The following is a 20323-nucleotide window of genomic DNA, read 5'->3' as shown; positions in this document are numbered from 1 at the left end:
GCCTGAATTCGGGCTAAATGAAGTCAATGTTTGTTCATGTGAAGCCGTCTTATTGTTTTTATGTGCAGTTGTAACTACTGTCTGCAAACTTCTTTCTGTATGAGCAGGGTTTGTTTTATTCTAGTGTGAACAGAGATTTCCCAGAGAGCCTCTCAGTAGTGACGGAGCATCTGGCTCTATCTAGTGGTCAAAATGAACACTCAGTATAAACCAATTACAATTACATTTTTATCACCCTACATGCCCAAGTTATGATTTATAAAGCGGCACACATTTCCAGGGTGAATTAATCTATGGAAGCACATATAGGACTATGGCTGTGGTTAGATTGGGTCAGGGTTCTTTTCAAATGATAAGAGTCATTTTGAAAGTGAAATTCAATTCAACAGCTTTGAGTGTCAAAATGAAAGTTAAAAAACGTCAGAGAAAATCTCACTTCAACAAACTCACTTTCATGTCATATTCCAAAGCACATTAACCGTTCATATTTTGCATTTAGGACAGGAGACCAGCTGTTCATGATTCTTAATTTTACAGTTTCAGGTTCCTTCTTTTATTTGAACTATTGTGTTTGCATGTCCCTCATCTGGAAGCTCTGTAAACGTGATAGAAACATGTGTTGCCGGTGTCCAGTAAGTGCTGGTTGTTTTTATTGAAACTGTTTTCACATCTCAATTCAATCTGCCTGAAAACTGGAATGGCTGAGGCCTCGTTCCACTGATGGCCTGATTACATGTCCTCCCTTTTGAAACATTTCCACATTGTCATAAATGGATGAAAAAAAAAAAGTCTCTGATGACAGAAACGTCAGTCCTGTGCAAGCTTTCCACACCTGTTAGATATGATGAATACATGACATGTTAGTGATTGCAGCAGTGCAGAACACAGAGGGGGTTTGGTGCACCACTGTAGCTTAATCACAATACAATTTCAATTTTCTTCCTGGTGATGCATAACAAGTCTGTGGGTTTTCATGGGTGAGAGGCAGACGAGGGAGTTTTACTCTTCAGCTGTGTCCTTCTTGCTGGTCTCCTGTCCTTCAAAGATGGGGTACTTGCTCTCCACTTCTGCCCAGCTCATTGTTCCGTTAGACAAATCCCGAATAATCACAGGCAACTCGCTGACCTGAGGAGAGAAAAAAAAAAGTTTATTTGATTGTGTTAAAAGGTTTATTTACTACAGCTGACATCCTGCTGTGTATGATGAACATGTTTGTTTAAAACTGTGTCTTAAGAAGTAATGATTTGTTTTTCTACTCAGGTCTGTTTTTGAAGAGTTTACAGATTTAATGATCGGGTGAAATACAACTTTCTGCTTTTCTACATTCCACATGGAGTATAGGCTACAATGAATGGACCTTGAAAAAGGCTCGTCATACTTCCTGTATGTAATATAAAGGCTTAACCTTTCTTTAAAAAAATGTATTTATTCACCTTTACAGTCATATGCCAATTACCCACTTACCAAGCCTGAATTCTGGCTAAATGAAGTCAATGTTTGTTCATGTGAAGCCGTCTTATTGTTTTTATGTGCAGACTGTCTGCAAACTTCTTTCTGTATGAGCAGGGTTTGTTTTATTCTAGTGTGAACAGAGATTTCCCAGAGAGCCTCTCAGTAGTGACGGAGCATCTGGCTCTATCTAGTGGTCAAAATGAACACTCAGTATAAACCAATTACAATTACATTTTTATCATCCTACATGCCCAAGTTATGATTTATAAAGCGGCACACATTTCCAGGGTGAATTAATCTATGGAAGCACATATAGGACTATGGCTGTGGTTAGATTGGGTCAGGGTTCTTTTCAAATGATAGAGTCATTTTGAAAGTGAAATTCAATTCAACAGCTTTGAGTGTCGGGTCAAAATGAAAGTGAAAACATTGTGCGGATGTGAGAAAATCTCACTTCATTTCCAGAAACTCCCTTTCATGTCATATTCCAAAGCAAGAGTTTACAGATTTAATGATCAGGTGAAATGCAACTTTCTGCTTTTCTACATTCCACATTTTTACCTGCCCGCAAGTTTGTCTTGCATCTTTTTTAATAAACTATACTTTTGTAGTAAGCATGCAGCCCATAGAACTTCACAAAGTGTCTGATAGACAAAAGAGTAATGAATCAGAAAAAAAACTAACACAGCAACATACACCGTGAATAATAAAAGATGCACTTTAAAAGCCCTTGTAGCGACAGTAGCCTAGCAGTTGGTTCATGAGCCCCATATACAGATGCTTAAGTCCTCAAGAGCCCAGATCTGAATCCGAACTTTCCAGCTTGACGTTTCCTCCTCGCTCTCTCTCCCTCAGTTTCTGACTCTATCCACTGTCCTATCTCCAAAATAAAGCCCCAAAAATACTAATTAAAATCTAGATTACAACAAACCTCTACATTTAAAGTCAGATTAGAGAGGACTTTAGTTTCCTTACAAGAGAAATCTGTTCATTTCCAGAAACACAGTGCCACACTTCAGTGGCATTAAAACAGAACACACTTTCACCTGCATCGTTTTGGGACACAAAACAAAACAAAAAAAAGACAGGATCTAAGGACCCCGAGGAAGATCTCTGATGTGTCCATACTATACAAAGAAAAGTTGTGGTGTACCTCAGCCCTGATCTGCCTCATGGAGTCTCGGTCTCTCAGGGTGGCTGTGTGAGGCGTCTTGTTCACGGTGTCGAAGTCGATGGTGATGCCAAACGCCACCCCGATCTCATCCGTCCTGGCGTAGCGCCTCCCGATGGATCCTGAAGAGTCGTCCACTTTGTGGGACACGCCGTTTTTAGTCATCGCCTCAGCTGAAAGAGAGAGAGAGAAAGAGAGAGAGGCACATGACGTTTACCCTCCTCGCAGACAGAAATAGATTATGTACGCTGTAATTATGTAGGAACTTACACAGCTCTTTAACGAAAGGCACAAATTCCTGGTTTTGACTCAAGGGCAGGACGGAACATTTGTAGGGAGCTACAGTAGCAGGGAAGCTAAAGTACTGCAGAGAAGAAGAGAAAAGAGATTTAAAGACAAACAGCAGAGGAAACACTTCAACATGATACAAATACAAAAAAAAAAACAATTCTAACTTTTCTAGACCTTTCATTATGAACAATTGTGGATATTTATAAACTTTTATAAACTTTTATCAAAGTCACTCAAGAACACTTTGTTAATTATTAACTCCTACTTATCAGCACCTGAACACACTTTAATATCAGCAGCTGTCAGAGCAGGCAGCACACTACCTTATTCATCCTCCAAGGCATTAAGCCAAAAGCACAAATTACACAAAGCTTTCACATTGTTCCTTAAAGCTGAACCCTCCTACTGAGTGAATCAATTCATTCATACTATGAGACTATGAGATGCTTCAGGTAAGACATCACAGAGCTTTTATTTTTCAGTAATGAAGAAAATCCTTAAATTAAGATCAAAGGGGAAACTTAATACATCCAAAAACTGCAAAGTGTGCATAACAATGTTAAGATGGCAGATTGCATGGACAGAAATGGCAGTAATATTATGAAACCACCCAACCTAAGCTGAATACATATTTGTCGATTAAGGCCATCTGCTTACCGTTCTTTGTTCGTCACCTTCTCTGACCTGGAATGTGTGCTCAAAGATGGTGTACATGATCCTACCAATGCCAAAAGATGGCTCGATAACATTAGGAACAACTTCCTCCACTGTGGACGACAGAGACAGAGACAGTGTGTTATAGATGGCTCCAAGTGCCTTAACGGGGGAAAAAACCACACATTCCTACTAAACAGTAATGAGACTTCAAAGTAGATCTCACCGTGCAGAGTCTTCTGGAATCGCTTCACGCTGACCATGTCCTTTGTGAGTTTGAACGTCTTACCCTCGGTCTCGATGGTGAACTCTCTGTGGAGCCATAAAAAAAAAATAAGACAGTGACTGTGAGGCAAATGAAAAAAAACCTGACAGTAGTCCCACATAATGTCGTCATGACCGTGGTTAACGGCACCCACCCAGTCTCATTGAGCAGCTGCTCCTGTTCTGTGATGAAGCACTCGTCACACATGGACAGATACTCCGTCGCTATTTTTGCATCCTTCTTGTACGCCTTCCCCAGAGCTCCTTTGTTGGGCTCAAACTGGACGACGTTTACAACTTTGTGTGGACAAGTTAAGGAGAATAAACGAGGACTAACAAGACATTAGGGTGCTCAATATTATGTCTGGAATACATATTGGTGTTTTCATTGTGAAGTGCTGCGGCTGCTTAAGGATATGGGTTCTTTAAGGGGCTTCTCGGCGACCAGAGGGACCTTTGTGGCTCGTGCATGACATTTGAGATCGTAGCAGGATCGGTCGGCACAGCCCACAATCTCGATCCAGCCCTTTGAGAGACAAACATTCACTTTCAGCATTATGTGTGAATCCTTGGCCCTTTTCAGAGTGCCGTTTCAAGCCGCCACATTTACACCCCGGTGACATTTTCGCGTTCAATCTTAATATGAATGTACAAAAGATGTGATGAGGGGAAAAAAAGCAGTCTGAAAAGGGGCTTCAGATAAGAAGAAAGGAAACCCTGGAAGAGAACATACGTAGGAGGTTTTGGTTTCAGCGTCCCAGCAGTCACAGGCGTAGTGAGCCATCTCGTTGTCCATGTGCTGACGGAAGCGCAGCTTTTCTTTGGCAACACCGACTTTAGTAAGGTAGAGGTAGATTCTCCCGATGAAGTATCCCAGGACGGAGTTATTGATCACTCCCTAGATGAAGGAAGAAACAATCCACTTCAAAATGCAATATCGCTAAATTAAATTAAATCAGCTCGAGAGCATTACATTACACAGCCCAACGCTACAGCTGGACAGTTTGAATCAATATCATATTCATCACATTTCCAATGGGATTTCATTGTATAAATTTGTAGTTTCAAAAATGCAAAAACAATAAATTCCTAATCTTATTTTAGAGTAAAATCAACATTTGGAAATGCTCAAAATACATTGTATCAACTGTATGAAATATTTTCTGACTAGACACGTTCAAAAATTGACAGAAATCTCTAAAATTATCTAATCGGTCACATTTTTTTTCTTCATTATCCTAATATGTTTATGTAGTGATTCACCCGCTATACTTCAATGTAAACATGTTTACATAGACCAAACAAATAAGCTGATTATGTGTTTCCGACCTGCTCCACAGCGTCTCCAAGCCTCATGATCTGTGCAGACTGCCCACTGGTCTGAGCCTTTGAGGAGTACAAAATGATCATCAGGTCGGCCACGTTGGAGAATTTAGGGTGGACTTTCTCGTTCGGATCCACAAAGTGCTCGATCTCTGCCATGGTGAACTCCCTGCGTGGAGAGACTCACGAGTCACATTTGGACAAAACGGGCGTAAACTCTCAAAAAGGCGGTGAAAACGTGCGAACGTGCTGGATCTCTCACCTGACACGGATGAGTCCAGAGCGGGGAGAGATCTCGTTCCTGAAAGAGTTTCCTATTTGAGCAGCAGCAAAGGGCAGTTTCCCTTGGTTGAACTCCAATAGACGTTTGAAGTTGAGGAAGATTCCCTGAGCGGTTTCAGGCCTCAGATAGCTGCAGGAGAAGATTGAATCAATCGGTCAAAAGTAAAAACAGCATCAACGAACAAGAATGATTTATCTGCAGCACGACTCGACATTTTACCCTGGCATGTTCCCGCCTGGTCCGATGGACGTCTGGAACATCAGGTTGAAGGAGATGGGAGCTGTGAGGTCATTTCCTGTGGTAGGAGACTTGACGTTGTATTTCACAAACAGATCGGTCAGTTCCTGCTGGGTGTAGTTGTCCATCTGAAAGAATATTAAAGAGGAATTAATTAGGTGGAAATCGTTTTTTTTTTTTTTTTTTAAACAGAGTCCAGAGCAGCATTTTGTCATTTTCTTTAACACTGACCTGAGTGATGACTTCCTCCATCTCCGCCTTCTTCTCTGCGGCACATTTCTTATCTGACATCAGCTTCTGGAGATGAGCTGTAGGACACAAACACATTCAAACAATGCTCTCACAAACAACTGTGGTAGTGCTCAGTTGAAAACTACCAACAAATCAAACGCTAGGACAACTTTGAGCAATCTATAGAGTCAATACTAGCTGGGATATAATCTGCAGGATGGTAGGGTAGAGAAGTTGTATTGGCATCACAGACTATTTTTTTTCCTTGCATGACATTTTCAAGTGACACTATGACATTTATTTTTGCCATCTTAGAGAAGTCATTCAGGAACTGACTTTTTCTGCACATTTCACAGATGTCCCTCCCAGCTTCTTGGCATAGCTCCAGTAGCTGTGATTCTATCCGTGTGTTGTTCTTAGAAAGCCCTGTGTGATTTCAGCTGGCCTGGCCACTTCACTTTGCCCCTTAGGCACAAAAGGGGGATGCTCGAGCACAGCCAACCAGCAGCAGCCTCTGACAAAATCTGGACTGTACCCATCCTTTTCCTCTGCAGAATCTCATGAATAAAACAGAGGAAAAAAAAAAAAACCTGACAGAGACCTCTCCTGGAGGTTCTTTTTTTTTTTTTTAAGGTGACTCATCTGGAAGCTGTAGGAAACTTTGACCCATTCAGACCACATTCACACACGTGATAGCCGAGGCTGTTACACTCACACCACCCACACACCGCTTGGCTGTGCAGAGGGAGCGATTTGGGGCTCAGTGACTTGCCCGAGGACACTCCCACATGTGACTACAGGAGCAGGCGATCTAACCCTGTAGACCTTCCGGATGAGAGAAGACCGACTTGTACCACTGAGCCACAGCAGCCCGTATGCACGACGTACCTTTGAGGAGGTGATCTGCCCTGAAGCATTCACCATTCTTCACATCTTTCACCATGTAGTCAGCGAATTTTTCCACATGACCTGATGTCCTAGGGGGTGGAAAAAAAACAAAAAAACACAAGAACACTGATTTTTCAAGACATTTTAAAAAAAGAAAAGTCTCATAAAATTGTAATTTAATCCAAACAGTGTATCTGCGACCGGGCTATGGAAGGTTGCTGAAGTGGCAGCTTCCATGCATAAAATCGCAGAATCAATATTTGCCTGTTAACAAAAAACCCAAAGTTCAGCACTTGTTAGCTGACTCAAGGAACCACCAGGCACTCTATCCAGCAGCTCTTAAAATTAGCATAAACATTGACTAACAGCTGTGCATAACTTATAAGGGACGTGATATGATGATGTTGTTGTATTCATTTCACACATCTTACGGTTCGCTGTAACGTCCTCGTATCAGTGGACAAACCATCACAGGGTTACTTACTTGAGGACGGGCTCGGGGGTCAGCATGGTGCAGTCAATCTCGAGGATCTGCTCCTCCTGGATGAAGTGCTGCCTCCAGGCTTGCAGGATGTTGTTCTTCAGGGCACAGCCCACAGGGCCGAAGTCGTACAGGCCACTCACACCTGAGGGGAATTATCGCACGGTAACAAAACGTTCAAAGACTCTGCGGGGAGTAATCTTAGCATCAAGGGAAATCTTCATTTTAGAAAATAAGTATTACCTCCATAGATGGCAAAGGCCTGGTCATAAAAGAATCGCCTCTTAAGGGTGTCCTCCATCTTGGTTCTGTCAACGATGTCATCTTTGGGTTGTAATGACAGCTCCTGCAGTGAGATAGACACGTAAGAGAAACAGTCCGAGGTTAAGTTAGGGTTGCGATGGATAACCGGGATTCATGTAAAAAGAATCTTATCCTTGAAGTAATAGATAACAAAGTTGAAACTCATAATTGTCAACTTGCCACGTTGTATCACTTTGAAGCGCAGGTCAACATCTTCACGTAACAAACACAGCAGAGCACGTTCAACACTACGTTTTTGAAACTTTGATCACAAGGAAGGAGGCGGACACACACTGTGTGAGATTTTTCTGCTGTCCTGTATCACAAGACTTTGAAATGTGGTCGACAAGCTCTAAACGCTACAAAGGGAACCACTGAGATCAGATTGCTAAAATGCTGTTTTGATTTAGAAAACATCAGATTAGGACCAAACCAAAGACATTTTAAGCCGATGTGGGACCTACCTCAAATATACCAGGATCAACATACACACTGTTATGAGATGCCTCAATTTGAAAACTTAATCCCGTTGTAGTGACCAATTTTAACAAACCCAATATTGTTTAGAAAAGTCACTCGAGGGATGAACGTGGACGCTTTCGGGAACGCGTGCTTAGCTCGAGGGAAATCAACACGGTCCATTGATTATTTGATTTGGATATTTCAACCCAATTATTTTTTTAAACACTTATCAAATAAAAAAAAGGAAAACATGACGAACCACTACGTCTATAAATAAAACAAACAAATCCGCGTTGGAATGCGTTTAACTCCGACAGGCTGACTGTTCAATCACCTGTCCCACCTCACCTGGAGCCTTGCCTTAACCACAGCATCCGCCCAGTGGAGGGCCAACACACACACAACCGCAAGGAAAAAAAAAATAGCACGACACAAAACAAACACCTCATTTTGGCTCCAACACCCGTTAAGCATGAGCCAACTCTGGTCTGCAGCGAGCATTTGGTGGTAATCTACCAAATGCAAAATGTGTCATATTTCCATGTTAAACCCATCTCAATGAGTTAGGGGTTAGGGTCAAATATATATAATAATAATATATATATATCAAACTGTTTTGTGGGCTCATGTTTTTTTTGTATGGGTGGAATATGTTTGTTTATCTGTGTTGTGTGTTTGTATGTATGCTGGCTGCTGGAACACCTACATTTCCCTGCTGGGATGAATAAAATATATCTTATCTTATTTAGAAATGTGAATTATCTTATTTATGTGAATTTTAAACACTTAAATGTGACAAAATGTTGACTTGAAATACAAAAGTCGCCACCTCTCAACCGGAAAGGTCGAGGGTTTGACATGTCCGATGTGTCCTTGGGCAAGACACCTAACCCCCGCATTGCTCCCTCTGCTTCGGTGGCGGTGTATGAATGGGATTAGTTACATCTGATGGATGACACTACACAGCGGACCACTCACCATCAGTGTGTGAAAGGCTGTGAATGGGTGGGTGTGGGGGTGGGGGGGTATAAACTCAAGTCCATTTACCATAATACTCTACACATGTTACTCACCTTGGCCTCCAGAGTTCTCTTCCTCGCTTTCAGCTCCGCCACAGCTTTAGTCACATCCACATCAGGAGCTCCATCCTGTTTCATCTGACGCACCAGCTCCCCCTGAAACAGAGAGACATCTTTAACCTGTCACTGAACGCAACTCAAGTCTCAACACGTTTAAGAAAAACATTTTTTTTATTTTTTTTTTGGCAGCAGAGTTGACTTGGCCTCTCCTCTTAACCCCACCCTGCAGCAGACAGCAGACTGAAACGTGGCAAAGGGCGCACACATGACTGTCAGGTAGCTTTAGCAGTTAGCTGCCCCCTCATTCATTGACGGCTGCAGGAGACGCCGGTCGGGTTAGCCGTGCAAAGCTACCATGCTGCAGTCACATTATCGAGCAATAAACAAGATAAATAATCACAACCAAGCAGCCGCAGTCCAAATCTTCAACTATCCAGAAATAAGAAATGTTACCTGTTCTTTAACAGCAAGCCTCAAAGGGGCGAGAATCTCTTCGATGTTGCCGTCCATGGTTTGTCCTTCCGCCAGCTGCAGCCACAGGCTCTTCTTCTTCTTCTTACACAAACACACCGACGTCGAAAAAGATCTGTTGTTCGGTGCGTAGCGCAGCGACTGCCGAACAAACCGGACCGTGGACACCGGGCAGAGGGCGGTAAACTCAGTGCTGGTGGTCCTCAGCAGTGCCGATGCTGCGCTACGAAGCATGGACCGCCGTGATGCCGAGAGGAGAATGATGAAATCTCTGGAAATAAGTAAACCTCACTTCCGCTCCGGGTAAGCACTTTCGCCAAGGAGGACAGGCACAGACAGATACGTATCGGCAGATTCGTCACACGTACAAAAAAAAAAAAAAAAAAGCAAACAAACAATTCATTTAATTACATTTTCGAGCAATAATTGCGTATTCACTTCTTTAGTCGGTCACACTTTGTCGTATTAATATGGATGCTAATTTATGAACATTCAATTGGAAAATTTAATGTTGGAAATTACAACAATTAAAAAAAAAAACTATTTAATTCAATTCAATTTATTTTGTTAGCATGTGAAACTTAAATTGCCAAAGCTACCTATCATCTTACTTGTAGGATAGCCCTATACATGACAGGCTGTGTCACTATTCCTCATAAACTTTAACATTGCCATGTTAAACCCATGGCAATGGGTTAGGGGTTAGGGTTAGGGGTTAGGGTTAGGGTTTAGGTGTTAGGGTCCACCTGGAGGTGGTGATGGGGAGAAGGATGATACAGAAACTGTTGAACATTATGGACAATAGCATGCATCCCTTACACAATCTCGTGTGTGAACAAAAAGAGTGTTTTTAGTGCGAGGCGACGACAGCTAAGAAGCAAAAAGGACAGATTTAAAAATACTTTTTTACCTACTGCAATTGCACTTTATAACGACTCCCCTTTAAGTGAGGACAGAAGACATTTAAACTTTTAAACTTTAGCCTGAGTTGCATATATCATATATCAAACTGTATTGTGGGCTCATGTTTTTTGTATGGGTGGGATATGTTTGTATATATGTGTTGTGTTGTGTGTTTGTATGTATGCTGGCTGCGGGAACACCTACATTTCCCTGCTGGGATGAATAAAGTACATCTTATCTTATCTTATCTTTATCTTATCTGATTTAGAAATGTGAATTATCTTAATTGAAACACTTGAATGTGACAAAATGTTGACTTGAAATACAAAAGTTTTGTCATGATTTTGACCACAAAGTGTTAATGTGATCATGTCTGTGATTTAAACAAATATATCAACCAATGCTACAAAATGCAATCCTTCTTTAACACTATACATGGAAATATTTGTTGCACTGAGCCTTCATACTAAATGTTTAACAGGTCACAGGTAGGCCTACAGCTATTCACTAACTTTAATATTAAATATTGGCTATATTAAAACTTGGAGCAAGAAATGAATATGTAGACTTCTGGCCTTCTGAAAAAAGCCACGATGACTTTAAATATGAGAAAAACTTAAAACAGAAACAGAACTTCTCAACGAATAAACTTGTACGTATCCAGAATCAGAATCAGCTTTGTTAGCAAAGATTAATATCTACAAGACTAAATAAGAAACAAGTGCAGTGGGGAGTCGTGCAAAATGCTGAAATAGACATGATAATAGAATATATAATTATGAAACTGATGACGTTTTTTTTTGCAGTGTTTATCCTAAGCAGTGTGCAGAGATTGATAAAGTTTAAATTTAAATAATATACATACACAGTGCAAGTTTGGTTTCAGGGTTATTTCACTGCGGTTACAGTTCTGGCACTCTGTGACTGTTTAGCATTCATCAGAGTGACAGCAAGATTTAACTTCTTAACTTCTTGATCAGATTAGGGTTTTTTTTCCACTCTATAAACTTTTCAAAACTGTAATGGTTCACAATCAGATCACATCTAGTTGTTTCACTTCTTCCAAATATGCCAGAGGCAGAAAGATACTGACCTCAAATAACCCGTTGAATTCTCTATCCATCCTGTGATATCTCCTCTGCCTTACTCTGTAAATGGAGTTGACGTTTTGTAAGGAGTCGATCATTCTTCCACCAGATAAATAACAGACACTTCATGTATCCCCAGGGCTTCAATCTCATCATCTCAGTCTTATTAAAAACCTGTCCTGATATGGGAGAGGAATGACAATACTGCATGTAGCTTTCACTTTTTCAATCATTTTAAAAAGAAAGAAAGATGTCCTGACCTTTGATTGGTGACAGCAGGTTTCTCAAGGGCTTTTTTATTTGTATATTTGCTTCTTCAAAGCAGGCAGTTTGTTTGTCTGCTGTTTTAGAGCTGACATCCTTAATTGGATGGGGTTCATGTTGGATTGATGTCTATATACGTTAATCTCTCTGTGACAAATATAATGAATCCAATCCGCCTTTTTTCACAGCAGAATTTATAGCAGGTGACGTACAGTTTATATCTGCTGTCTTTCCTATGGCAGGTTAAACACATCAAATATCTTGTGCTGTATGCATGTTATCTGATCTTCTGCTTCTTTTTTGCTTTGCAGAAATATGGAAATAGAAAATGTTTTAGAAAATATTTAAGACATGTTCTTTGTAGTCCATCCTCATTAAAATAATTCAATCAATCAAATCAAATGATTAACAGACAAAAGTCTAATGGAAAATTAGATATAGTGAAAATAAATTTGGAAGCATCATCATCGTTCTCCTTTTTATGTCAAACAGACACTGCCATGAAGAAAAACACTGCAGCATCAGCTTCATCGAAAGCATATATTATATTAGATTTGCTTGTATTCATGAATTCATAATTTTAGGTAGAGCTTATTAATTGAATAACATAATATGTGTTTTCTAAACGTGTCCACACTTCAATAAGTCTCTTTGAAAACGATTTAATTTGAAATCTATTCCACAAGGTGGCACTACAGGCAAACTTTTTCTTTGATTAATGGTCCAAAAAAAAAAGTTCCAAATAGGCTACAGTGTTTAATTGATGAGTTTGTACACAGAGAGGTCTGAGGGTGTAATTCTTTCAATTTGCATCACACTTTCTGGTTAGTAGAGCAGTTAAGAATATGATTTATATAATTTGCATTCCATATGACTCAAGGTATTTAAAATAAGATATAAATAAGACATCAACATTGGATTAAAAGTCAGCCAGATGTATTTAGATTTGTCCCACTCTTCATAATCTTTAATTGTTTGTGTCCTTTGATACATGTCCAGACCTTTTAAAACTGTGATTTCAGAAAGTTTATCATTAATCGATTTGGAATATCATTGAAAAAAAATCCATGTAGTTAAATGAAACACTTTATTTTATCATACGTATTTTCAGCTCAAAACACAAAACTTAACATGTAAGATTTCTGTCCTTCTATAACCTTCAACCGATCATTGTTTACCTTGAAGGCGCGACCTCTTGAGGAAACATCCAGGAAGAGGCCCGTTGCTTAATGTTGCTTTGGCAACATTGTTATAGCTACTTTCATGCCAGTAAAGCCCATTTGAATTGAAATGAAATGAACTGGGAGAGGGAGAGGGAGAGAGAGAGAGAGATCCTAGTACAAATACACCCACATTCATAAAACATTCAGGAGACCTGCAGTCTGACAGCACACCAGAGGTATTTGAAGGCAGAGAAAAAGATCATCTGTGCCTTATCAAAGATGATATCAAGACCATATTTGATTAATAATTCATCAACATAAATTAGTAGCTCTAGGGTCGTGTCACTGAGCTCCCTCAGAGAGAGAAGTAGCAGAGGTTAGCATTGTTTGATGTCAGTGATCAAGAAGTTGAACCTCCACTGTAACGATTCATGTCTTAAACTGTGTTTGGTCAGGGAGTCTATCGTTCTTCAAGCCTTTGACACTCACCACTCCCTTTACCAACCAAGTGAGTGAGGAAGTGTTGGTGCCCTGCGGCTCTGATTTTTCATTGTGATTATCCTTGTCCACCTAAACCTCTTAAATGCAGAGCCTAGGCAAAAATACACATAACAAACGAGTAACCATTTACTCTGGTTGTGGCCTGCTATTTGAAAACTCCTGCCTTGAACTTTTGTTTTCTGTTGATTTTGGCACCCCCTGTGGACAGAGTGATAGACTACATCTTATCTCTTTACTGATATGTAGTCCTGTACGTATAGGCAGTGCTTTATGTCAAATAGGCCTATCTTACCCTGCTGTCTTTAAATTGTCTTAAAATTAAATGTATTACTCATTGGGAACATTTTCTGTAGAAAATATGATAAAAGCCACATTCTTTGGCATATACGTGTTTGACACCAACCCTGTGGCAGAGGTAACGTGCATTAAAAATAACAATATAGAAATAGTCAATCCTGCCGAGGGTGGTCTTGTGTGCCTGTGTAGGTCATATAAAGGCAACATAAATAATATCAGTCTGTTTGATAACGAGAAAAACACTCTTCAAGTAAACTGTGAACAACTTCATCCTTCATAGGCCGAATGCTTTTTAAGGTTTTTTGACTTGTAACTATCGCCCCCGCTGCTCGTTCATTTACCATCGCGTTAGGAATCACTTTCAAGTCATTTACTGATCAAAAGCAGAAAAAAAAGGTAATTATTTGTAATCCTGTTTTGAACATCTAACATCTTGACTGATTTATCAAGGGATTTTTTTTTCATTATCAAGTCTAAAAAAATGTTATTAAATGGGAGGAATCAGCTTTTTACATTCCGTCTTCATGTTGAAGAATTATTCATTTTACCTCTGTAAAGCAGCTGTTGTTACACACAGGCTCTGTGTCATCGGATTTCAAAAGGGCGTGCAGTCTTGACACACAAAGTAACCTGAGACTGTCGGTGAAGTGCTTAGAAGAGATTGTGATTGAACCAAGCTTCCCACCGACCTGTGTTGTGGTGTCAGTTATGTACATACATTTTTGTAAGTATCACAGCAGACGCACTGACCCACACTGAGAGCATCATGCGGGCTAGGAGATTACATACTAATTATGAGCAGAATCAACAGATGACAGCCTGCACTTACTGCTGTTTTCCTCCCGTCCATATGCCATCATACACCTGTCTCTCAGGTGGGGTCACCCTGGGCTGTGTGAGCCTCGGCTCCATTAAAGTGACAGTGAAGGTGAAGAGGGACAAACACTTAAGACACCTCACCGCTGGCAACAGACCAGAAAACCACTTTATCACCCCTGATGTTATTCTATGGTCCAGTGAGGCTGAAACAGCATGAATATTGTTTGTTTATCAGAGCATGGGGACCGTTGGAGGTGGGTGATACACAGATGGGAATCAGCCCAAGAGGTGGGGAACACACTATACATGATGTGAGCAGCAGTTTAATAGGGCAGTCCACTGATTTTACATCTGTTGTAGAGGTAATTTATTACTGTTATTCTGGAGAAGCCTCATCAAATCTGAAAACAACCCTGATGATGTCATGGTGATGTCATGAAGGTTATCTCAGCCTGGATTTTGAGAGTATGAATTATGAAGCAAAGGCTTGGTTGATGTGGTTTAAATGAATTTTTATTCAAAAGACATACAAAATGTTCTTGAACTGCATTATGGGAAATGTAAGATTTCGAATATCTTAAATTTGACCCAGTTAAGGAGGTCAGGTGTGGAGGTCCAGGACTGGTTTTCGGCAATTTTGAGACTGGTTGAATGAATTCTTGGAAAGACAACACGAGTGATACAGAGAAAAATAATTCACAATTCACAAGGAGTCGTAATTCACAGACTATTTTTTTTTGTCTCAGTCAGCATCTCAAACATCTAACCTATAAACCAGTTCATTTTAACCTGGCCTTTTACTCTGATCGCGTGCAATGATCCATCACATGCCACATTACAATTTAATGATTTGGTTGTATAACTAAAATCTTGCATTTATAATTCATGCAACAACAACAATTTCATTTTTCAATTTCAAATCATTCAAGGTCGATACCGCCATTTCCAAAACCAAGGTCATGACCTCTGAATTGTTTCAGAGAATCAGGGCCCTGAGTTTGCCACAGTAAGAGGAAAAAAAAAGGCTTTCAAAGAAAATCAGATCCTTCACTTGGACTCTCTTCTTTTGGCATGTCCATGAAATAGCAGGTTGTGGTGTTTCTCAGCAGAACAGTCTTACTGGTACAGCAAGGAAGACATGGACTCAGTTGTTGTCATATGGAGGGGCGACATTTGAAAAGAAAATAAGTTTAGGTCAGATTATTATGAAGAATATTCACAGGAGGGAATATTTAACTTGTATTCCCCTTTAAGGTGGGCTGCCACGCTCTTGACCTTTGCATTTTCTAAAACCCTGATTGTCAAAAAAATAATTTTGTGTGAAAAAGATTTTTTTAAATGAACCCATTTTTAGACAGAAGAAGAAGCATCTGTTTACTGAGTCTTGCATTTTTATGTCGTGTGAACCTAAAGTGAGCCTGCTGTACAATCTGCTAGAAAACAGCCCCCTCCCCGCTCCAGATTTAAGGCTCAGAAGAAGAAGAAGAAGAAGAAGAAGAAGAAGAAGTCAAACACCAACCAAAAAGAGGTGGGCGGTCTGAGAGGGCTTTCTTCAGCCTGAACTGAGCTGGATAATAGAAATATTTACGGCGTGTTGTTGAGCTGAGCCTGCATGGCCCTGTGGCAGGAGCACGGTCGCCATCTCTGGGTAAACAGTGTAACCGAATCACGCAGTTGATATTGTGTAGTGTGTGTGTTTGGAGCCGGAGCGTACAGTAGGAGCAGCAGCAGCAGCAGCAGCAGCAGCAGCAGGCGGGGTGCTATGCTGCCTGGACACACTCCACTCCAATGCAGGACTGACGCTTTGTTTGTCCCCTGCACATCCTCGGACTCTCACCTTCTCACTGACTCGTCTTTTCTTTTCTTTTTTTCCTTTTTCTTTTTTTTTTTTTTTTTAAGTAAACTCCGGGGTTATGGGACTGCATACTTCGAGTAAAATGGGATTTTAATGGTGCACACAGCGGACGCTCTGCTCGCCTGTGCACAGCCTGGGGACTGTAGTACGATCGCTGATGTTTGCCAAGGAATAAAACGGTGTAGCCGAAGGTGCAGAACATCTCGTTTCCATGGACAACACGTCCATAATAACACAGGTTGCAAATCCGAAAGAGGAGGAGAGCATTTCTTCCAGTCAGGATAAAGGTAAGGCGCACATCAATTGCGATTTAAATTGTTAATTAATTTTTAAAGCGTGCATTTTGATTTCTCAATGCGAGATTATTTGCGTTGCTTGATTGCAAAAAAAAAAAAAAAAATCTGATCTGCAGCCTCAAAGGAGAGGCTGCTGTGTTTCTGCAAACCTAGAGGGTATCGACAGAAAAGCTCCATTGTTTGGCTGAAGCAGATAAACATTAAGAGCCAGAGCCGTCAGCCAGCCTGTCAATATAAAGCCTTACATGTTAGGGGAGCGAATTCATTTCATGTCCAGGAGATTTATTTTTTGCTTTAACCCGGCCTTATAAAATAACCTATAAATGCACACATTTTCTGCTTTAAAAAGCGTGAATTATTTTAATAGCTTATGTAGCCTTGATATGTGGAGTGAGCTGGGTTTTACTACAGGGGGCGGGTACTCTAACGTTACTCCTTTCCCTTTGCCCTGGCGACATCCCTGAACGCATCACTGACACTGTAAAATGCATGATGGACTCAGAATAACAAATACCACCACTGATCCGGGGTAAAATACAGAGGTTGGGTATGTGTGACTGAAGAAAAGCAGTTTTTAAAAGGAGGTTAGATTTCAAATAGTCCCTGTGAGGGTTTTTATTATGAGCCCCAAAAACATAGTTACATCAGATTTATGTGTTGCACATGTTCTCCATCAAAGGATAAAAAACACCTCAATGTCTAATGCTTGTTTAGAGTAATACACCTGTTTTTCAGTGTCAGCTCCCTTGTACACTGCTGATGATAATAATAATAATAACATCCAGATGTGTAGAAAGTGCCTAAAACAAAAACTAGAGTCTGAACAAAAACACATTTTCTCTGCATCTTTTTGACGCCACTCCACCATGTGGTGGTGATGCCATTAATGAGAAACCACCCCCCCCCCCCCCCCATGAATTTGGAGCTTTCCAGTTTTCATTAACATGAAGGGAGGTTGTAAAGAGTTGTTGTGACTCGTATTTGATTGAGTCCACATTGGATTTGTGAAGTCCACACAAGAAAATGAGGCCGCGGAGGGTTGTGTACCCTGATGTAGGATACGCTGTTGTTCAAGGGAGGCCACAGCAGGAGGGAAGGACCACTATGTTCTTCCATCCAACTGAGCCACAGGGTGCCTGGAGGCCACAGGGACTCAAGACTTCCGGTTACGCCCAGTGCTCTTTTGGAGGAAAGGTCACCTTCCTGAATCAGCATCTGCTGAGTGCCGACATTCATGGACCTCAGTGACTCGCTGACCTGTGGTTATAGGAAGACCAGGACTTGTTCGCTTTGAAATGTGATTAAGGGGAACAAAATATGACTGCAGAAATGCATCATCTTCTCACAGACAACTCGGTCCATAGTTTGTTTACAACCACACGTTTGTGATTACTCTTATTTTCAGGGCCCAGTTGGTCAAAAGTAAATTAAAAAAGAAAAATATAAGAAAATATCAAATATTGAAATAAAATAAATCAGGTAATTCAATCTTGTTTTATTTCTAGATAAAACCTTCAGATTGTGTTGTACAGAACTTTAGAAAAGGATCGGGATTACTCTGATTCCCCCCCCCCCCCCCCCCCCCCCAAAAAAAAAACAAAAAAAAACAGGATTACCCTGATCCCAGGAGAGGGAATGATTCAGTCTGGAGAGCAAAATAAATTTAAATTGTTACAATGACTTAAAGCAGACACTATTGTAAAATATTTAATGGATTTAATTCCTTAAAGTAATTCAGCTGTGAGGAACTGTTTGTTTGTGAGGGTTTTGGTGCCCCACTTTGGACAAACGTACGTTTGATGAAGTCTCAGTTACAGCATGTGTAATCCAGAATCCTTAGAAAAAAAATCTGTTTTTGGATCAGGTTTATCCTGAATCCAAAATGTTTTATAGAAAACAAAGACAAGAGTAAAATGGATATCCTGGAAGGCAAAAAAGCGGATTTCTAAATCTGGATAAATCTTATCTGGATTAAAACTTTTCAGGTCAGGTCCTGGTGTCATGTTAATGTTAAAAGCTTCATAAGCGAATCAAAAAAAAACCCAATCAAACCAGCAAACATTCATACTGTATCACTGAGGTAAAAGTTGAAAGTTGTGTTCCCACCATATTAGCATGTTTTTATCTGAGGATTCACACACTTTCTTGTGCACAACACCCTGTTTTTCTTGTACAGTTAATCCCAGATGACATGTGGTATCCGACAATCAATCTGCCGAGATAAAATCCAGGGTCACTGGACACTGAGTGGACACACACACACACACACACACACACACACACACACACACACACACACACACACACACACACACACACACACACACAGAAACGGAGTGAGGCTCCTCAAACAGCTGATGTTACACACACTAAATCAACAGGGAGCTTCCTGAACGGAGTCCCTGCCCTTCACTGCTGCCTTTGTCAAAGCAAACGGACAACAAATGCCACTTGTTGTTCAGCATGGCTACTCTCTGACCTGCGCTGGCTGCCACACACACACTCTCACACACACGCACACATACACACTCACTCACACACACATGCTGAATATTTCAGAGCATGAGCGGGCTATTTTCGGAGTCCTATCAGTTTCATTCCAAGCAAAGACGTAGTAAGTCATTAGAGATTTTTTTTTTTTTAGACATTTAGTCAGGTGCAGATTATATCTTTATGCATTATGGATTATGTTAAATGAGGTTAGGGTTTGAATCATGTGGGAGGTTTATTTCTTCAGATAGAACTAATATATGAGTACAAAGTCAACAGTGCCAGTACTTGAGGCTATACAACTGTTTGTTGTATAATAATGCATTTGCTTGGAGAAAACAGGAAAGTAGTAATAATTTAATGTCAGATTTTCACATGAACCAGTCAGTGCTCATAAGAGGCTGAGCGAACAGCTTTCCCTTTTCGTCTTTCCAAACCCAAATTAGACTTTTCATTTGGCAGCCATTTCAGGGTCTGATGCAATGAAATGTAACAACCGGACCAACAAAGCGCAGGGAGTCACAGGCCGGCCAGTTCTCGTCTCACTCGGCGAATCCTTGAGGCTTTGTTTTGAGAACCTCACAGTCCGCCAGGTATCAATGGCTGAGCTGTTTACCTTAATCAGATTAGGGCAAATCTCAGTTTAGCTCTTCGCTGCAGAAGTGAGAGTGATGACTGATACTTTGAGCAACCTGAACATAAACAGCACCAAGTGTAAGCTAAACAACATTAGTGATATTTACCACTTACTTAGATAAATAGACTTCATTTGGCATGGATAGCACAGATACTTTGGACGAACCAGATGCATTGTTTAAGTGTTTTAGCATACCATGCTAGTTCTCAATTTGTTGGGTAGGGTTAGGGTCAAATTGCAGTTATAGGCTGCATCAAGCCAATGTAGACTCTAAACTGTATATTTCATAGATCCCATTAAGCTTCAGCCTTTTGAACAACATGTGGTCAAGGTACTCTGTCCTGCTTCATGTGACTCAAAAGCCCCGTTTCCACCGAGCGGTCCAGTATGGATCAGTGAAGTTTGGTACGGTTTGGTTCG

General features: G+C 40.6%; 2 protein-coding genes and 1 non-coding gene across 4 annotated transcripts in view; 1 reads left to right on the top strand and 2 right to left on the bottom strand.

The window, feature by feature from the left end:
* Positions 1-619: 619 nt before the first annotated feature.
* Positions 620-9859, bottom strand: LOC109993230 (glycine--tRNA ligase). Its single transcript, XM_065948588.1, has 17 exons — positions 9573-9859; positions 9114-9215; positions 7519-7621; positions 7279-7420; positions 6795-6883; positions 5907-5983; positions 5658-5803; positions 5418-5567; positions 5162-5324; positions 4566-4730; positions 4252-4358; positions 3988-4134; positions 3795-3880; positions 3572-3681; positions 2894-2987; positions 2606-2796; positions 620-1125 (listed from the first exon to the last, which is right to left on the bottom strand). The coding sequence occupies exons 1-17, from the start codon at positions 9822-9824 to the stop codon at positions 1000-1002; spliced, it is 2250 nt and encodes a 749-aa protein (XP_065804660.1). The 5' UTR covers positions 9825-9859; the 3' UTR covers positions 620-999.
* Positions 6981-7116, bottom strand: LOC114920947 (small nucleolar RNA SNORA84). Its single transcript, XR_003809235.2, has one exon. It is a non-coding gene; the product is annotated as a small nucleolar RNA SNORA84 (small nucleolar RNA).
* A 6249-nt stretch (positions 9860-16108) lies between the features above and the next one.
* ctdspla (CTD (carboxy-terminal domain, RNA polymerase II, polypeptide A) small phosphatase-like a) overlaps positions 16109-20323 on the top strand; it is a 32248-nt gene continuing 28033 nt past the window's right edge. The window contains exon 1 of one of the 2 annotated variants that reach the window (XM_020646443.3): positions 16109-16767. In XM_020646443.3, coding sequence (XP_020502099.1) covers positions 16692-16767 — 76 coding nt within the window. In that variant the 5' untranslated portion in view covers positions 16109-16691. The remainder of the gene's footprint in view (positions 16768-20323) is intronic. The other variant, XM_020646451.3, reaches the window with a different exon arrangement.

Source organism: Labrus bergylta, chromosome 20 (genome assembly GCF_963930695.1).
Source record: "Labrus bergylta chromosome 20, fLabBer1.1, whole genome shotgun sequence".
NCBI classification, from domain to species: Eukaryota; Metazoa; Chordata; class Actinopteri; order Labriformes; family Labridae; genus Labrus; species Labrus bergylta.
The sequence above is the reverse complement of the archived record's forward strand: the minus strand, read 5'-3'. Positions and strand labels throughout refer to the sequence as shown.

Excerpts from the sequence above, each read along its gene's own strand:
- LOC109993230 (XM_065948588.1), bottom strand. The coding sequence starts at position 9,824 with ATGCTTCGTAGCGCAGCATCGGCACTGCTGAGGACCACCAGCACTGAG. Across the intron at positions 5,984-6,794 it reads GGCAGATCACCTCCTCAAAG|CTCATCTCCAGAAGCTGATG; the intron begins GTACGTCGTGCA and ends TGTGTCCTACAG. Across the intron at positions 5,568-5,657 it reads CCAGGCGGGAACATGCCAGG|CTATCTGAGGCCTGAAACCG; the intron begins GTAAAATGTCGA and ends CTTCTCCTGCAG.